Source organism: Labeo rohita, chromosome 11 (genome assembly GCF_022985175.1).
Source record: "Labeo rohita strain BAU-BD-2019 chromosome 11, IGBB_LRoh.1.0, whole genome shotgun sequence".
NCBI lineage: Eukaryota > Metazoa > Chordata > Actinopteri > Cypriniformes > Cyprinidae > Labeo > Labeo rohita.
Window position 1 is genome coordinate 25,209,531 of NC_066879.1, and position 18,798 is coordinate 25,228,328.

Below are 18,798 nucleotides of genomic sequence, written 5' to 3' on the forward strand. Positions count from 1 at the left end.
CCTGGCCAAGCTGGTCTTAGCTGGTTTAAGATGGAAGAACCTGGATTTAGCTGGTCTCCCATCCAGCCTGGCCAAGCTGGTCTTAGCTGGTTTAAGATGGAAGTTGCTGGTTTTAGCTGGCTTCTTAGCAAGCCAGGCCAAGCTAATCTTAGTTGGTTTTAGCTGGTCTCCCAGCCAGCTTGGCCAAGCTGGTCTTATCTGGTTTAAGATGGAAGTAGCTGGTTTTAGCTGGTCTCCCAGCCAGCTTGGCCAAGCTGGTCTTATCTGGTTTAAGATGGAAGTAGCTGGCTTTAGCTGGCTTCTTATCCAGCCAGGCCAAGCTAGTCTTAGCTGGTTTTAGCTGGTCTCCCAGCCAGCCTGGCCAAGCTGGTCTTATCTGGTTTAAGATAGAAGAACCTGGATTTAGCTGGTCTCCCATCCAGCCTGGCCAAGCTGGTCTTAGCTGGTTTAAGATGGAAGTAGCTGGTTTTAGCTGGCTTCTTAGCAAGCCAGGCCAAGCTAGTCTTAGCTGGTTTTAGCTGGTCTCCCAGCCAGCCTGGCCAAGCTGGTCTTATCTGGTTTAAGATAGAAGAACCTGGATTTAGCTGGTCTCCCATCCAGCCTGGCCAAGCTGGTCTTAGCTGATTTAAGATGGAAGTAGCTGGTTTTAGCTGGCTTCTTATCCAGCCAGGCCAAGCTAGTCTTAGCTGGTTTTAGCTGGTCTCCCAGCCAGCCTGGCCAAGCTGGTCTTATCTGGTCTCCCATCCAGCCTGGCCAAGCTGGTCTTAGCTGGTTTAAGATGGAAGTAGCTGGTTTTAGCTGGCTTCTTAGCAAGCCAGGCCAAGCTAGTCTTAGCTGGTTTTAGCTGGTCTCCCAGCCAGCCTGGCCAAGCTGGTCTTATTTTGTGTAAAATGGAAGAACCTGGATTTAGCTGGTCTTCCATCCAGCCTGGCCAAGCTGGTCTTGGCTGGTTTAAGATGGAAGTAGCTAGTTTTAGCTGGCTTCTTAGCAAGCCAGGCCAAGCTAGTCTTAGCTGGTTTTAGCTGATCTCCCAGCCAGCCTGGCCAAGCTGGTCTTAGCTGATTTAAGATGGAAGTAGCTGGTTGTAGCTGGCTTCTTATCCAGCCAGGCCAAGCTAGTCTTAGCTGGTTTAAGATGGAATTAGCTGGTTTTAGCTGGTTGGGCAGCTGGTCCCACAGCCTGACCAGCTAAAGAATTAGCCAAAAGCCTTCTAAAACCAGCCTGCTGACCAGCTACAACCAGGCTGGACGACCAGCTAAAACCAGCTACTTCCAGCTTAAACTAGTGAAGACCAGCTTGGCCAGGCTGGCAGCTTTTGCTACCTACAGGAACTCTGTATAAGCAGACGTGCTTATATATCAATATAGTTTAAATAAAAATAAGTAAACATAAAGCAAAACATCTGAGGATCACAAAAAAAAAAAAGTGTTAAAATAACACAAGTTAGACACAAAATGAATCAATGCAGACTGAAGTAGACACATGAAGAATGTGTTTTAATATGACTGACGTCATCCAAATAGTGACAAATATACAGTATGAAAAGTATACAAATATAAACAAATAATTTTTTCAAGTGAACACTGATTGTTGGCATGGCTATCTGTCTTTGTTGCTGCGGAGGTCAGTGGTCAGGGGGTCGTGCTGGATGGTCTGGTGGAGCATGAGTGCCAGAAGTCCTGCTCTGTTAGTCATGGCCGTCCTCACATTGCGTTCTTGCTCAAACAACTCATCCAACTTGTACCACTGTTCGGAGGGGAAAATAAGAGTTATATAAAAGTAAATCAAGTTTGTTATAACAATAAGTTTGAAGAACTTGATGACTGACCACTCTGACACGCTCCAGGTCCACCTCCGCCCGTCTGAGCTTCTCCCAGCAGTAATGCTTGTTGCACTTGCGTTTCGAGACCCTGCAATACTCTCCAGTTGGGTCAAACACGTTACGTACTAGTGGACATCCACATACCTCATCAGCTGGGACCTGAAAAGAGAAAAACAGAAAGAAAAATTCTGTTATGAAGAGATGTCTGAAGACACGGTTAGTTTAAACCTAGTCCACACGTAGTTTTTCCTCCTCTGTTTAAAGAAGAAGAAAAAAAAAAAACACGATTGAAAAAAAGTTCAGTAGGGTATATCGAACATCACCTGACCAAATCCAGAAAACTCTCACCTTTGGATCTCTGGAATGTTCTGGACATAAAACTTGAAGTCTTTTGCAGTATGTTTTACTCTGAGGGTTGTAAACATCACAGAAAAGTCTTGTTGCCCTGTTAGAAGAGAGAAACGAATTAAATAGTTATATTTAAATAATAATATTGTTTTGAGTTCTGTAGTCTTTTTTAAGTTGCAAATAAAAAGAGAAAACAATTAATTGAGATGAAATACCATTTGTGAAGTAATTAATCTCAATCTGAATTTAAATTTTTCTAGACTGTTTAAATGGTTAAATTAAAAAAAAAAATCAAAAAGCATGTCTAAATAATTAAAATCATGAAATTTACACAATTTAACAGCAATTTATTAAAAGTTTAACAAAAAAACTACATTTTTAAAGCACTATGAAACATGTTTTAGTTTCTTTCCCTTATGTTCTGTTTTTTATTTTTACCAAATTATGTGTATTCCATTATTTTCTGCATTCCATTTTAATTGTTTCATTGTTTCAATTGTAATAATCAAAAGCATCTCTAATTAATTGATTTTCTTATTATTATTATTATTTTCAGAAATACATTTTTCTTGTAAATAAATTCTGGCAAATATTCCTTAAAAAAGTCCTGTAGACTTTTTGAGTTGCAAAAAAAAAAAAAAAAAAAAAAAAAAAAAAAAAGAGAGAAAATCAATTGAGATGAAATACCATTTGTTAAATAAATTACTATGTATATCAAAAATGAGTCATAATCACATTATATATATCAATAAATCAAAAAACATGTTTAATTGAAATCATGAAACTTACACAATTTATTAAAAGTTTAATAATAAAAAAAAAAAGACGACATTTTTAAGGCACTGTGAAACATGTTTTAGTTTCTTTCCCTTATGTTCTGTTTTATTTTGACCAAATTATGTGTATTCCATTAATTTTCCATATAATATATTTATATATGCACACAGTGCCATTCAAAAGTTTGGGATCAGTAAGAGTTTTATTTTTAATGTTTTTTACAAAAGTGTCTTATGCTGCATTTATCTGATGAAAAATACAGGAACAATTTCATTTTAGGAAATATTATTGCAATTTAAAATAACTTTAATAATAAGTTAAAAAAAAAAAAATAAAGGTTTCAAAAAAATATAAAGCAGCACAACAGTTTCAACACTGACAATAAATCAACATATTATAATCATTTCTAAAGGATCATGTGACACTGAAGTAACGGCTGATGAAAATTCAGTGCTGTCACAGAAATATATTTTAATGTATATTAAAATAAGAAACCAATATTAAAAATCACAATAATATTTCACAGTATTTATGTTTTTTGTTTTTTTCTGGGGTTTTTTCTGTTTCTGTTTTATGTTTTTTTCTGTTTGATTGATCAAATAAATACAGCCTTCATGAGCATAAAATCTTACTGATCCCAAAACATAAGAATTATCACAACAAAGCCCTCTTACCCTTCTATTCTGGTTGGGAAAATGGAACCGAAGGAAGTCTGGCTTTCATACTGTAAAAGTAATAAATCAAGAGTGAGTATAATACAAATACATTTTGTTCAATAGGATGCTACAATGATCAATAAACAGGTTCAGAAACAAAAAAATATTCACCTTAGCATAACATCTCTCCATATGCCTCAGCGCCACCTTGGGGTTGATTGGGTGACTGCAGGACACACAGAAGATCTGAAGATCCGTGTCCTCACTGTCTGTTTCATTCACCTGCAAGACAGGACATTAGCTAGTATGCACTAATAAACAAAGATCCCTGAAACACAAAATTCAGTCTTTTACCAGTTATTCTAAATTCAATGACATTGGCATGAGAAAGTATTACTGGAAACTCACATCCTCATCCTGTTGAACCACCTGCTGCTTGGCTTTGGCAATGATGCCCTCGAGCTCGTGGAAGCGTCGCTCCATCTCGGCGAGGCGCATCCGTGCGGCCTGCTGCTCCCTGCGAATGCGCTCCAGCTGTTTTTTGCCCTGTTCTTCAGCAACGCAAGGGCTCTGCTGCCACTGCTGGATGCGTTGTGGTAGGATCTCATAGATCCGGCTGCACAGATCAGCAGATCAATCAATCAATACGATCCTCTTAAAACACATTAACCTGGTGAAACATTGTGAGACTCTTCCATGCTGGTTGGCTGCACTTAATGAAATAACCTACTTGGCGGCCAGCTTCATGCCACAGTCCTCAGAGCAGTATTTGGAGCTTGGACGTGCTGACTCGATACAGTTTGGTCCCAGACACTGTTGCATGTCTCCTCCATGTCTGCCATCTCCTCTCTCGCTGTGTCTTAAACGATCACGGTGCTTCTGTTTCTGCTTGTGGCGACGGGACTCTTTCTGTAAAAGATGAGCATGAATAATGAAAACAATTTTGGAGAATGTTGGTAACCAGTTTCTGGCTCCCATTTACTGCCATATTATTTCTTCCGTACTAGAGAAGTCAATGGGGACCAACAACTGTTTGGTTATCGACATTCTTCAAAATATCTTCTTTGATGTTCAACAAAAAAAAGTAAGTCATACTGTTTTGGAACAACATGAGGGTGAGAGACTATCCCTTTAACCCTATTGTTCTGTTAAGGTCATTTTGACCAGGAGAGGGTTTTATTATTTTTAGGGCCCTATCCATTTTATTTGTTCCCAATTTTTTTTTTTTTCCAAATTCTGTTTTCTTTTTTTTAGAAACAATTTTTTAACAAATTATTTAACAATTTATTAAAAGTTTAACAAAAATTGTTTTTTTTTTTTAAAATAAAGGCCTTATGAATGTGTTTTATTTTTTCCCTTTTTTATTTTTTCCCAAATTCCATTTTAATATTCATGGAGTCTAGTTTTTCCATTTACATTTTTGTAGACTCTGGTTTAATGGTTAAATTGAAAAATTCAAAAGTAAAAATACTCATCATCAATACTTAGCTTGTCTAATTAATCTATTTTTCAAATTTTATATAAATATATATATATATATCAAAAGGCTTGTCTAATTTATTGCAATAATGAAACTTACACAATTTAACAACAATTTCTTAAAAGTTTAACAAAAATTACATTTAAGGCCCTATGAAATAAATGTTATTTTACTTATTATTTTTCAAATTTTATATATATAGATATATATATATATATATATATATATATGTGTGTGTGTGTGTGTGTGTGTGTGTGTGTGTGTATATATATACACACACTACCGTTCAAAAGTTTGGGGTCAGTACATTTTTATTGTTTCTTTTTTTTTTTTTCTTTTTTTTTTAAGAAATTAATACTTTTATTCACCAAGGATGTATTAAGTTAATAATTAAAAGTTTATTAAAAGTTAATAATAAATAATTTACATTGTTATAAAATATTTATATGTTGAATAAACACTGTACTTTTTAAACTTGTTATTCATGAAAGAATCCTGAAAAAAAAAAAAAAAAAAAAAAATCACAGGTTCCAAAAAATATTTGGCAGCACAACTGATATTATCCAACATTGATCATTCTAATAATAAATCCGCATATTAGAATGATTTCTGAAGGATCATGTGACACTTAAGACTGGAGTAACAGCTGATAAAAATTCAGCTTTTCATCACAGGAATAAATTCTATTTTAAAGTATGTTAAAATAAAAAACATTATTTTATATTGTAAAAAACATTTTGCAATATTACTGTTTTTTTTCTATATTTTTAATCAAATAAATGCAGCCTTGATGAGCATAAGAGACTTCTTTAAAGACTATTACAAGTCTTACTGACCCCAAACTTTTGAACAGTAGTGTATATATATATATATATATATATATATATAAAAAGCTTTCTCAAAAAGCTTGTCTAATTTATTGCAATAATGAAACTTAAACAATTTAACAATTTATGAAAAGTTCAACAAAAAAAATTTTTTAAGGCCCTATGAAATCTGTTTTTCTCAAATTTCGTTTTTTAATTTTTTTCCGAAATCCATTTTTTAACTTAATTTTTCTGGATTCCGTTTTTACCATTTACATTTTTCTAGACTCTGTTTTAATGGTTAAATTAAAGAAATAAATATGTATAAAAAAAAGCTAATTTAATAATTAATTAAAATCAAGAAACATAAAAAAAAAAAAAAAAGTTTGACAAAAATTACTTCTTAAGGCCCTATGAAATCCGTTTTATTTATTCAGTTTTTTCCATTTACATTTTTCTATACTCTGTTTCAATAGTTAAATGTGAAAAAAATATTAATCAAAAAGCTTGTCTAATTAATTGAAATAATGAAACTTAATGTAATAAAAGTTTAAGAAAAATTTAATTTTTTATTTTTACCAAATTAAAAATGCATGTTTTAATAATAATTTTATTAGGAGTAGTGGTAATACATCATTACATTACGCGCTATTTCTATCACAGTTTCTTCAAGTTAAACTAAACTTATTTGACAGGTTGCTTTGAAGACCTTCATGTTTCTGTTTGCATATGATATGAAGATTTTTTTTCCTCAAAAGAAACACTAAAATGCTCATGAATTTACTCTCAGAGCAGAGATTTTGTTTATGAATATGTCAAATTAGGTAAAGGAATGTCAGCACAGCTAAGCAACTCTCATTGTACCTTTTTGTCAAATTTCTTGTCTCTCCTCTTGACGTGCTTGACTTTTATAGCTTTCTTCCGTGGGACAGGACTGTAAATTGGGCCGTCTTCATCGTCACTCCCCCATGACTTAAAAAAAAAAAAAAAAAAAAAAAAAAGTCAGGAAAGAAGGGTGAGGTTTATTATGCCAGACCTAAAGCATCAAGCATATCTCACAAAAATACTCATGTTAAAGTATACATTATAACCTGCCAAGAGTTTAAATGAATCTATATACTAAGTGGTTGTGGTTAAGCTACAGCAATTAGTCGTTACCGCATTTCTGTCCTTGTAATGCTCATACGGCTCCATATCGTTCTCATCATAATCATCTGAGTATCGTCTGTCTCTGTGCATTATATTGTCCTTCCTCTCACACAGAGAAAACTCCTCGTCTCGAACACGCAACATTTTCTGCAAAAAAAGTGAAAGAAAATTAATTAAATTAACAACAAATCAAAAGCAAAATAATAAACCATCTAAATATAAAAACGCTTACCCGTGCACGGACGACACACTGCCTTAGACGACATTTCTGACGAATCTTGTTCGGGCCGCCGAATTTCTTCATGTCTTTGCAGAAGTCGCATTGACCACAGTCCTCTGTCCTAGTGCAGGGTTCACATTCACCACACATACGGGCAGAGCGCTTCACCTGGAATGCAGTTAGAGGACTCATATTTTCATTCCAGAAAAATAACTATTGTAATACATACTAAATTTAATAGAGATGTAATAGAGAAACAATAACAAGCAAAAAAAAAAGCACTAACTTTAGATCCTCGCCGCTTATCCATCTTATACTCTGGAGTGCTGGATCGTTTCTCAACCCTTTCTGGCTCAACGTCTTTATCGCGGTTCTTTTTCCGATACCGTATCGAAAGAGATGGATCCATTTCTAAAAGAAGGGGAATATTTTACAATGCATTAACAGATATTCTAACACAACGTATAATATGTTTAAGTTCATGTTTAAATATTCTAAAGTGAAAGCCATTAGTCACTGACCTTGACACTGTCTGCAGTACCACTCCCTGATCGCCTTGGCCATCTTCTCTGTCACATTTATACAGTGACCATGGAACCACTCATTGCAGTTGTCACAACCACTATCGGAAAAGGATTGGATACAAATTAAGCATTCCGTTTGAACACATACCCCGTTACGTCATACTTTTTTGTAAGAACACAGTTGGAGAGATTTGTCTTACATCATGAAGCAGTTTATGTCTGGTTTTCGACAAATGCAGTAGAGAGGAGCATTCTCTCCATCTACTACACTTTTGTCCATAGCTGGTGCCTGGTCTACATCAGACATCTCGCTGTCCTGTGAAGACAGAGAAAACACAATGAATACAATAGCTACTAGTGGAAACCTTTTACAAATACATGAACTACACTATTGGTACAGTAAGTTTTTTAATGTTTTTTAAAGAAGTCTCTTCTGCTAACCAAGCCTGCATTTATTTGATCCAAAGTGCAGCAAAAACAGTAAAACTGTGAAATATTTTTACTATTTAAAATAATTCCATTGTTGTTGTTATTTTTATTGTTTCATATTTTAAGATGTAATATACATACTGACCAATTAGCGCAAAATCATGTTTTTTTTTTAAAGTCTCTTCATGTTTTTTAAAGAAGTCTCTTCTGCTCACTAAGCCTGCATTTATTTGATCCAAAGCGCAGTAAAAACAGTAAAACTGTGAAATATTTTTTACTATTTAAAATAATTCCATTGTTGTTGTTATTTTTATTGTTTTATATTTTAAGATGTAATTTATATACTGAATTTTTAGAAAAAATCATTCTAATATTCTCATTTTTAATATTAAAATGTTGAAAACAGCCAAGTAGATTTTTTTCAGGCTTCTTTGATGAATAGAAAGTTCAGAAGAACAGCATTTTACTGAAATAGAAATCTTTTGTAACATTATAAATGTCTTTATCATCACTTTTGATTAAATTAAAGCATCCTTGCTAAATAAAAGTATTAATTTCTATAATTTCTTTCTTTTCTTTTGTGTACTTTGGATCAAATAAATGCAGGCTTGGTGAGCAGATAAAGTCTTTAAAAAACAATAAAAATCGTACTGTTTTGACCGGTAGTGCACAACAAGACTAAAAAAAAGACTCAAAAGACTATCACACACCAGAAAATTAAAAACAATAACTAATAATAATAATAATCATTATTATTATAGTAAAAAATGATTACATATCCATTTAAAACAAAAAGTACACGTTTGCATGTTTTGACGGCAGTTCAACATTAGTGAGTCTAAATACATATTAGCATGTAGCACACTTGTTAACAAGAAACTCGATTAGCTACTAACCTATGTAAATTTATTACTGTTTACAACAAATAATTCGTTGTTTCATTTGCAACAACTGTTTTTAGAGAATTTATTTTGACTGATCAAGACGGAGCTAATATGCTATCAATTCATAATAGCAGACTTACCATCGCTGCTCCCCGCCTTCTAGAAGATCCGATCAAACAGAGGAAATGAGGATTAATTAAGATAATATCTCACTGCATGAACAGGCCAGTGTCCCGAATACTCCGACCTTGCAAACAGTGAAACTCCTCATACAAAACTACGAATTGAACTGATGTTTTAAAGCTAATAATTGTTACCCTGACCAGTAGCTAGCAGCGTCGTTTCGGTTCTGTTGGGCAGAGGGTTGCTTGTCATAATAAAAGTCCTCATCGGTAAAAGATATGTACATTTACAAGCTTTTACAGACGAAGTGTATTCTATGGTACAGTCCAAAGACTTAACACTCGGTGTGTTTTCTGTTACTGTTTTATATTAACGACATAATTATTAACAATAAAAACAACAATAATAATAATTTAAAAATGCGCATAATAATTATATTAATAATAATAATATTTTTTATTTTCCTTAATTATTTTTTAAAAACATTTCTTGTTATTTTAATATATGTTACTGCGTTTTTTTATTAGTAGGGGGTGTGGTGCATGTACGTCCTATCAACACTATGACATGCTAACGAATGGATAATGACCAGCCAAAGCAACGACCCCTACAGAGCAAGTAAAACAGAAAATCCATTTGACATCTGACGGACGATGGGATGAATGTTGTTGTGAAGGTTAGTGAATTTCAAAAAACTTAAGTGATCAAGGATTTGTAAGATAATATAATAACTTAGTAGAAAACAAGTAGGAAAAGTCAAGAGGCAACACTGTGTGTGTGTTTTTTTTAAGAAATTGTTTTAGCCTGACAGAAACTATTCTAACATTAAATGTCACCACTACTCATATTAATATAAGTATCTGTATACATTTGTCGACTCAGTAACGCAGTTAATATTGTTTATATGATGACGAGGTGATCAGGTGAGTTTGTGCGTATTTACAATAATGATTTGGCCCTCAATTATCTTTGTTGACATTTTGGTTCTGGGAGAGTGTTAAATCATTTGCAACGTTTAATTCTTCGTGATGAGAATATTCAAAATAGAACATTTTTGTTTTAATATATAGTATTTTTAAGGTCTATCTCAAAAATTGAACTGTTATTTCTTCAAAGGAAGGATTTGAGATCTTGAAAAGAAGTTTTCCTGACATCTCTCTGACTCAAGGTAAGCAAACATTGGACTAATAGGTTGCTGAAATTTATTGCTCTCTTTACATCTAAGATGCCTCTTATCCCTGTCACAACAGTATGTTCGCCAAATGGATTGAGATTAATAATAGATTAATGACTCTGGCACTTTTTGCTCCATCAGTACTTTTTATGCTAGGCTTTGTATTTTTTTTGCATATATGTACATATATAATATTTTGTATATACTTTGTGCATTTGTACATTCTATCCTTCAGTAAAAGTAGTCATGTTTGTCACAAAACAAAAAAAGTAAATCAGTAAAATATCAACATGTCAAGTGATCAATTAGCTTTTTTCCCTCCGCAGTATTTTACCATTAGTAATTAAAATATACCACAGACTATACAGCACATCTATTTTCTTTGCATCCTGTGTTTGAATTTTTAATGACATAGTTTAGAGTTCAAATGCTCTGGCATTTTCGCTCTACATCTTTACACTTATTCTTGTTGTAGCAAAAGCTGCGAGAGGAGTTTTAAAAGATGGACTGTGAGGATGAACACGGCGACCAGTCACCAACTGGATCAAAATCCAACTTTCATGAAGATGAGCCGCAAAATAATTCAGCTTTTAGTACAACGTTTCAACAAACTGGTAAGATTTTTGTATAGCTTTACAGAAAATTAAAGTTTATACAATATATTTAGTAGTAGCTTACTTGTGGTGACTATGTCAAGTTGATGTACATATGTCAGAGATGTATGGTAAAAATCAATTAATTACATAATCAAACAGACAATGAACACTATTAACAGTAATGAATTATATGTTGCAATTAAACTTATAGCAAAATTCGGTAGTGCTGTATGTTGTTTCAGGGTTGGCATCATCTCTTCTTAGGTGTTCGGGATCCAGACTGAAGCTTGTGTCAATCCCGTGGCAGAAACAGAGGAAGACATAGGGACATAATTAGCGTAGCTGCTGTTCCAAGCAAAAATGATTTGTTTAACCCAAGTTAAAGAATAATAATGTGCATTTGATCTGATATAACTGCAGTACAGGATTATGAGATGCACTATGTGGATGCTTGGCTAAAGAGATGTGTCCGAGAGAGAGTCCGAACTCCCGAACGTTATCAGGAAGGCTATTCCAGAGTTTGGGAGCCTTTAGTGGACTTTGCTATCCAGAGTTTTGCGACCTTAGGGAGCTTGATGGATTGTACCATGATAGAAGACTCCATTAAGGGCCTTATAAGTTAGAAGTAATATTTTGTAACTGATGCAAAACCTAATAGGTAGACTGTAAAATTGGGGTAATATGATCAATTTTCTTGACCTGGTAAGGACTCTAGCAGCTGCATTTTGGACTACCTGTAGCTTGTTAATTGAAGATGCAGGACAACCACCTAGCTGTAAATTACAATAGTCTAGTCTAGAGCTCACGAATGCATGAACTAGCTTTTCTGCATCAGAAACATGTAACATGTTTCGTAGCTTGGCAGTGTTTGTAAGATGGAAGAATGCTGTTTTTGTAACATAAAAAATATGATTTTCAAAACACAAGTTGCTGTCTAATATAACACCCAGATTTTTGACTGTAGAGGAAGTAACGGCACATCCGTCTAATTGCAAATTGTAATCCAAAAGATTCTGTCTACTGTTTTTTGGTCCAATATGGTCTTATTTGAATTTAATAGGAGAAAATGATTGGTCATCCAATCTTTTACATTTTTAATGCATCCTGTTAACTTCGATAATTTAGAAGTTTCATCTGGTCTTGTTGAGATATCCACCTTATTTTTCCCATGAGAGTAGGTGCAGCCATTTGTACATTTTTTGTCTGGCTTCTGGTCTCATCCACTTCCAGCTATTTTTAGCTGCACAAAAAGCTAGTTTTGCTGCTTGATATTGCAAACTGGTGTGTCTTACCATATTATGTTACTTTATTATCTTAATTATGAGCACACTGGTTTGTAGTGCAAACTGTTTTACCATTTACTGCACTTTGATATTCGTCTCGTTATTTCCCTATGGCGGATTATGAACGTCTAACACATTACTAGAAAACAGCTTACTTCCGCATTGAAAAATAAGGTGGATATAGTTGACTATCATCAGCATAACAATGAAAACTAATCCCGTATTTTCTAATAATATTACCAAGGGGCAGCATGTATATTGAAAATAGCAGAGGAACTAGGACAGATCCTTGTGGCACTCCATACTTTTCTGGTGATAATTGAGATGACTCAAATAAACAAAGTGGTAGCGATCAGACAGGTAGGATCTAAACCATCTTAAAGCCTGCCCTTGAATACCTGCATAGCTTTGTAGACGATCTGTATGTCATCAAGTAAAACTAGCAATGAGATGCAGCCTTGGTCTGATGCAAGAAATTCTTCATAGACAATTTTTTTGCAAGAAAGAGCATAATTAAGAATACAGCTTTTTCTAAAATTAGACATAAACGTAAGATTAGAAATGGGTCTGTAATTGTAGACATAAATAGACAGTTCACTAGGCTCTAGTTGTGGTTTCTTAATAAGAGGCTTAATAATTGCCAGCTTGAATGGTTTTGGGATGTGACCTAAAGATAACGCTGAGTTAATAATATTGAAAACCGGTTCTTCTGCTACAGATAACAACTCTTTTAGTAATTTAGTGGGTACAGAATCTAATAGGCATGTTGTTGGTTTAGACGCAGAGATAAGTTTATTTAGCTCTTCCTGTCCTATAGTTTTAAAGCACTGCAATTTTTCTTTTGGAAGCTGACGTATTAGTTGCTGTAGAATCTACATTTGTTATTGTATTTCTGATGTTATCTATTTTAGCAGTGAAGAAATTCATAAAGTCATTACTATTAAACTGTAAGGGACTATTAGATCGGGTGATGTCTGATTATTTGTTAATCTAGCCACTGTGCTAAATAAGAACCTTGGATTGTTTTGGTTGTTTTCTATGAGTCGGCCCTGGCAGCTTTTAGAGCCTGTGTATATCTGGACATACTGTTTTTCAGCGCAAACTTCCAAGGTAGTTTTTCCCCATTTGCGCTTAAGATTACAAGTTTCTTTCTTGAGAGAATGGGTATTACTGTTGTACCACGGCCCAGTACCTTTTTCAGTTTGATGGGGACGACAGCTTCTAATGTAAGAAGATAGTGCCCATGTTGCCAGTCATTTTGTCTAGTTCATGTGTATTTATGGGTAAACAGAGCATTTGTGAATCTATTTTAGGTGTCTGGAACAATAGTTTTGCCCATATGATAACGCAAAGCCATATAGTTAATATCAGTAATACTTTAGTATGAAGAGAAAAACAACTTATAATGTGGTTTATTTATTTTACAGAGCCATCAGATGTACAAGATTTGGAATCTACTAAAACATGTCTAAAGGATAGTGAACTATCACCAACCGATGTACTCTCTGGGAAGGAAAACTCGTGTCTTATTTCTCCTCTTAGCAAATCGAAACCACTACCATTTGGTAAATATCTTTCACACTACTGTTCATTGTTTAATCTACCATCCAAATGATATTATTGTTGTGTCCTTTTTATAGATGTGCAAATTAAAGAATTCCCAGCAGATGTGAAAAAGCCATTTCAGAACGTTCTAAACCCTGCTAGCAGTGACATCAGCGATGCTTTTCCTGTCTGTGTTCAACTACCCACAAACCATCTAAAAAAGTCACGCATCAGCGCTTATAAAGCGACACACCGTCATCGCAAAATCAGCCGATCCTCCACCTCCACACTGAGTCGTTTGAGCCTGAAAGCCCCTGTTGAAGGTAAGCAACACCTCAAATTACATTTGACTCAATGAAATGAGGGATTCAATTTTTATGACTTCTAATGCATTATAGATGCTGAAGTCTTCGCTAGCAAAACTGACAACAGCTTTCTCTCTTCCTGTCATGTTTTATCACATTAATGAGGATGAATTGATGAGGATGCACACCAGACTTTTTCGGTGTGGTGCTGATTAGTAGTATTAAGGCTCTTAAACTTTTACGATGGACTACACTGTCAGCAAAGCTGCTTTATTTGTGGTTACCACATCAATATTTTGTCAGTGATTCAGCCATTAATGGAATATTCTGGTTTCGATAGCACTTTTGTCATAATGTTGTTGATTACCACAAAAATTAATTTCGACTCATTTGTCTCCTTTTTTAATATACAATCTGGTTTACAGTGACGCACTAATAATGAAAGTGAATGAGGCAAACCACTGTTTTCATAGTAAACAGTGTTCGGGAGTAAAATAGATGGAACTTTAAATTGTTACAGTTACTGAGATAAAATGTGTAATTAAATTACAGTTACTTATGAAAATGTTAACGATTACAAAGGGGGTAACATCTGAATATTTTCACAAACATACAGATTTGATTGATTTCTTTCCCAGACTGCGCTAAAAATATGAGACACCACTGTTTCAGAAGTTTAGACACAGAGTAGGACACATGCCTATTTGATTTTATTTTCTATTTGGGTTTTGTATATGCTTTGTTTTCTAAGATTAACTGTTTTTTTCCTGCCATAGCTTTGCAAAGATATGATTTTAAAAACAGTAGCTATTAAACTATATCTTATGATTTTAAATTAGTATTTAAAGAACAATCTCAAAGTAAAAAGAGGTGCTAAAGTCTGGTTTTGTGGTGGCTGTGCCTTAAAATTACATTTTTATAATCTTAAAGGAGAAGTCCACTTCCAGAACAAAAATGTACAGATAATGTACTCACCCCCTTGTCATCCAAGATGTTCATGTCTTTCTTTCTTCAGTCGTAGAAGAATTTATGTTTTTTTGAGGAAAGCATTTCAGCATTTTTCTCCATATAGTGGACTTCAATGGTGCCCCCGAGTTTGAACTTCCAAAATGCAGTTTATTCACAGCTGAAAACATTCATTAGAAATTTAGAAAAGTAATCAATTGTAATCAGTTATATTACTTCAACAACGTAATTGAAATAGTTACACTACTCATTACATTTAAATAGGGTAAATTGTAATCTATTACATTTCCAAAGTAACCTTCCCAACACTTGATAGAACATGATTTGAACATGATTTTATTGGGGAGGAAATCAGTTTCTAAACTTTTCTGTGTAAAGTTATATTCAATTTTAAAACTTTGTTGTCATGACATGTATCATTTAAAGGAAAAGTTCACCCAAAAATAAAAATTTACTAACAAAAATTTGCTCATCCTCAGGTCATTCAAAATGTAAGAGTTTGTTTCTTCATCTGAATAGGTTTAGAGAAATGTAGTGTTACACTTGCTCACCAGTGGATCCACTGCAGTGAATGGGTGCCGTCAGAATGAGAGTCCAAATAGCTGATAAAACATCACAATAATACACAAGTGATCCACACGACTTCAGTCCATCAGTTAACATCTTGTGATGCAAAAAGCTGGCAGCTTGTGAGAAACAAATCCATAATTAAAGGGATAGCTCACCCAAAAATGAAAATTCTGTCATTATTTACTCACCGTCATGTCGTTACAAACATGTAAGACCTTCATTCATCTTCGGAACACAAATTAAGATATTGTTGACCAAACCCGAGAGCTTTTTGACTCTGCATAGACAGCAATGCAACTGACATGTTCAAGTCCTAAAAAAGGTAGTAAGGACATCGTTAAAATAGTCCATGTGACATCAGTGGTTCAACAGTAATTTTATGAAGCTACGAGAATACTTGTGCACAAAACCTCCCCCAAAAATAACGATTCTTTTCAACAATTTCTTTTCTTTCGTCTCAGACTTCGACACACGTTCACGTACTGTACCACATACTTTAGTGGTTTGAAGTTAAAATCTTGATGGATTTGTCTATTACAAATAGGCAGTTTTTCACATCACAAGATGTTAATTGATGGAGTCATGTGGATTACTTGTGGCTTATTGTGATGTTTTTATCAGCTGTTTATACTCTCATTCTGACGGCACCCATTCACTACAGAGGATTCCTTAGTGAGCAAGTGATGTAATGCTACATTTCTCCAAATCTGTTCAGGTGAAGAAACTCACCTACACCTTAGAGTAAATTTTCAGCAAATTTAAATTTTTGGGTGAACTATTCTTTTAAACAGCTTGCAGCTCAAATAACACAGGATTTTTAACAGTAGTTTTAGTTTTAATAGAATTAGTGTAAGTACTTTTATAAAATTATAAGATAATTGTTATAAGACCTCATATACTTTTATTGCAAACGCCTCACCCTCAATGTTAAAAAAACAAAACAAAAAAACAAGTATGAGTTGAAATAACACCTGCAAATATAGTACATGCAGAATATATCTAAATTCTTTGCTCTTTTCTTGCACTTCTAGACCTGTGTGCGTCCTTTCTGTTGGCGTGTTTGTTCTGCAAGTTTTGGGATTGCTTGCTGGCCGTTGGTGATGGATGTCAATACTGTGTGGCCTCTATCTGTTCATCCGTCTGCTCTAACGCATGCTGTTGCGACCCTGCCTCTCTGGAGGACTTTACAGATTTTTGCCCATGTTGCACCTGCGCAGAATACATGGCAGCGTGCGGCTGTAGTTGCGGAGAAACCACCTTTGACTGCTCTGTTTGCGATCTCTGTCTACAGACGACCGAGTGTCTGGAACTAGGCATGGAACTCTCTCAGCTTCTGTTTCACTAGCTGCTCATGACATCTCACACTCATTTATATACTGCTCGTGACAATCAGATAAAGCTGGAATGGAATGTAGTAAATTTTAATGTGCTGATTTCACAAGCATGTAAATCTGCTGTTTCACCGTGGCTGTGATACTGCACGGCTGCATTTGGTACTGCATTTTGATACTGCATTAGAGGATAATAAAAGCATATGCTGTTTACATGTCACCTGAACTAGAATATATTGAAATTCATTTAAAATATTTTGTTTAGCTCATCGCAGTTTAAGAGTAAATATTCGGTAAAGTTAAAGTCCGTGCATTCCAAAAAAATGCAGGGTTATTTTTTTTTAACCAAAATACTGGGTTCAGCCAGTTTTTATTGAGTCATTTTATTGAGTTGTTTTTAATATTTTACGCAGGTGCTGGGTTATTTTTTTAACTCAAATGCTGGGTTCAACTTGTTGGTTCATTTTATTGGGTTATTTTTAATATTTTTTACCCAGGTGCTGGGTAATTTTTCTGTAACTAAGTTCCAGGGTAGAGCCTGTCTCCGACTAAATAACCCAGCTGCTGAGTTACAGTCAGAGCATGGGCTTTTTGAGTCTTCTGCAGGAGTTCCAGCGCAGCCGATATGGTGCACTTCTTCAGCGAAATAAGGGTTTGTATACATTTTATTTCATTTATAACTTTTTACTGTGCTGTAAACTGTATTATTTTACACAATGCAACATAAAGACGATATCAGTCAGCTGCGTCACTTCGCATGATGGAAACGCCTTTTGCCTTGCATAAAATAAATTGGTTTTATTTGTTATAGTATTGAGTTTAATTTAATTTCATGTTAACAAATTTTAATGTTCTCTAATGTCAGTACTGTTTGTTTATGGGAAGGTTTTGGAGCAGTCACGGCATCTTTCAGCTAAGAGTGAAACGCAAGGCCACAGTCTGAAGTTCGCAGTTACCCTGGCAAACAGCAGCCCTTCGCCTCAGATTTCGGTGACACACCTGCACGAGAATTAGCGCTATTTCATTAAAAAGCGATTATAGAAAATGGTTGAAAACACTGAAATTAAAATTATACTTTTAATTGTTACGTTTTTATTGTCTAAAATGATTGTTAAATGAGTTTAAATGTATGTAATATTGTAAACTATGCTGTATTCACCCAAATAAATTCAATTTGTCTTGTATTTTGTCCATGTGTTCTTGCTTAATAATAAATGTTCATTCTTTTGATTATTGCTGTTGCCTCTAGTAATACCGTGTGGGGTTTTTTTTAAGTTCCAGACCATTTTAAGCCAGCAATATAATAATTTTTAAACAATACTTGACCTAAAAAAATAACCCAGCATATTTGGTAAAAACATTTAACCCAACCAGCTTGGTCAAAACAACCCTGCATGTGTTCTGACCAATATTTACCCAGCGCTGGGTTGCCAAATAACCCAGGTTGGGTTGTTTTTAACCCAGCATTTTTCAGAGTAAAATGTATTGCTAAAAACATGTTACAAAGACTGTGAACTATTTAGTACTGAATTGTGGAATTAAACCGTTAAACAATTTTTTCACAGTTTTTGTGTTTAGGATATTATGGGTGGGCCTGAAATCATGTCTTGGTGACGCACTGCCCTGGTGAAAAAAACAGCATATGCTGGTAGGTATGTTTTGATGCTGGAATGGTGGTTAGGTAGGTTTTGATGCTGGTTTAAGCTGGTCCTTTGCTGGTTTTTGCTGGTCATGTTGCTGGTCAAGGACCAGCATGAACCAGCAAAGGACCAGCATAAACCAGCTAAGGACCAGCATAAACCAGCAAAGT

The 18,798-nt window shown here is 34.6% G+C and overlaps 2 protein-coding genes across 5 annotated transcripts; one reads left to right on the forward strand and one right to left on the reverse strand.

Annotated features, from left to right (window-relative positions):
- Positions 1-1,470: 1,470 nt before the first annotated feature.
- cxxc1b (CXXC finger protein 1b) lies at positions 1,471-9,454 on the reverse strand. The gene is made up of 14 exons (XM_051122043.1): positions 9,236-9,454; positions 7,983-8,098; positions 7,780-7,880; positions 7,545-7,669; positions 7,271-7,426; positions 7,048-7,185; positions 6,754-6,861; positions 4,334-4,512; positions 4,012-4,219; positions 3,775-3,885; positions 3,622-3,671; positions 2,171-2,267; positions 1,829-1,981; positions 1,471-1,746 (listed from the first exon to the last, which is right to left on the reverse strand). Exons 1-14 carry the CDS (start codon positions 9,236-9,238, stop codon positions 1,600-1,602), a joined length of 1,692 nt encoding a protein of 563 aa, XP_050978000.1. The 5' UTR covers positions 9,239-9,454; the 3' UTR covers positions 1,471-1,599.
- Positions 9,455-9,798: 344 nt separating this feature from the next.
- On the forward strand, positions 9,799-18,592 carry si:dkey-245f22.3 (uncharacterized protein LOC492819 homolog). Of its 4 annotated transcripts, none has more exons than XR_007828680.1 (7): positions 9,799-9,894; positions 10,335-10,386; positions 10,868-11,006; positions 13,699-13,836; positions 13,912-14,139; positions 16,689-17,640; positions 17,874-18,592. XR_007828680.1 is itself a non-coding variant. In XM_051122222.1 (6 exons), the coding sequence occupies exons 3-6, from the start codon at positions 10,895-10,897 to the stop codon at positions 17,000-17,002; spliced, it is 792 nt and encodes a 263-aa protein (XP_050978179.1). In that variant the 5' UTR covers positions 9,799-9,894; positions 10,335-10,386; positions 10,868-10,894; the 3' UTR covers positions 17,003-18,592. The 4 variants fall into 4 exon arrangements, 1 of the variants encoding a protein (XP_050978179.1); XR_007828682.1 differs by having other exon boundaries at positions 9,817-9,894; positions 10,339-10,386; XR_007828681.1 differs by lacking the exon at positions 9,799-9,894 and adding an exon at positions 10,120-10,141.
- The last annotated feature ends 206 nt before the right edge of the window (positions 18,593-18,798 follow it).

Bases quoted from the DNA above. Each gene is read 5' to 3' on its own strand.
- si:dkey-245f22.3 (XM_051122222.1), top strand. From the start codon at position 10,895: ATGGACTGTGAGGATGAACACGGCGACCAGTCACCAACTGGATCAAAA. The intron at 11,007-13,698 runs GTAAGATTTTTG...TTTATTTTACAG, and splicing joins TACAACGTTTCAACAAACTG to AGCCATCAGATGTACAAGAT. The intron at 13,837-13,911 runs GTAAATATCTTT...TCCTTTTTATAG, and splicing joins ATCGAAACCACTACCATTTG to ATGTGCAAATTAAAGAATTC.
- cxxc1b (XM_051122043.1), bottom strand. The intron at 7,881-7,982 runs GTAAGACAAATC...CTTTTCCGATAG, and splicing joins GACATAAACTGCTTCATGAT to TGGTTGTGACAACTGCAATG. The intron at 4,220-4,333 runs GTAGGTTATTTC...TGATCTGTGCAG, and splicing joins GGCATGAAGCTGGCCGCCAA to CCGGATCTATGAGATCCTAC.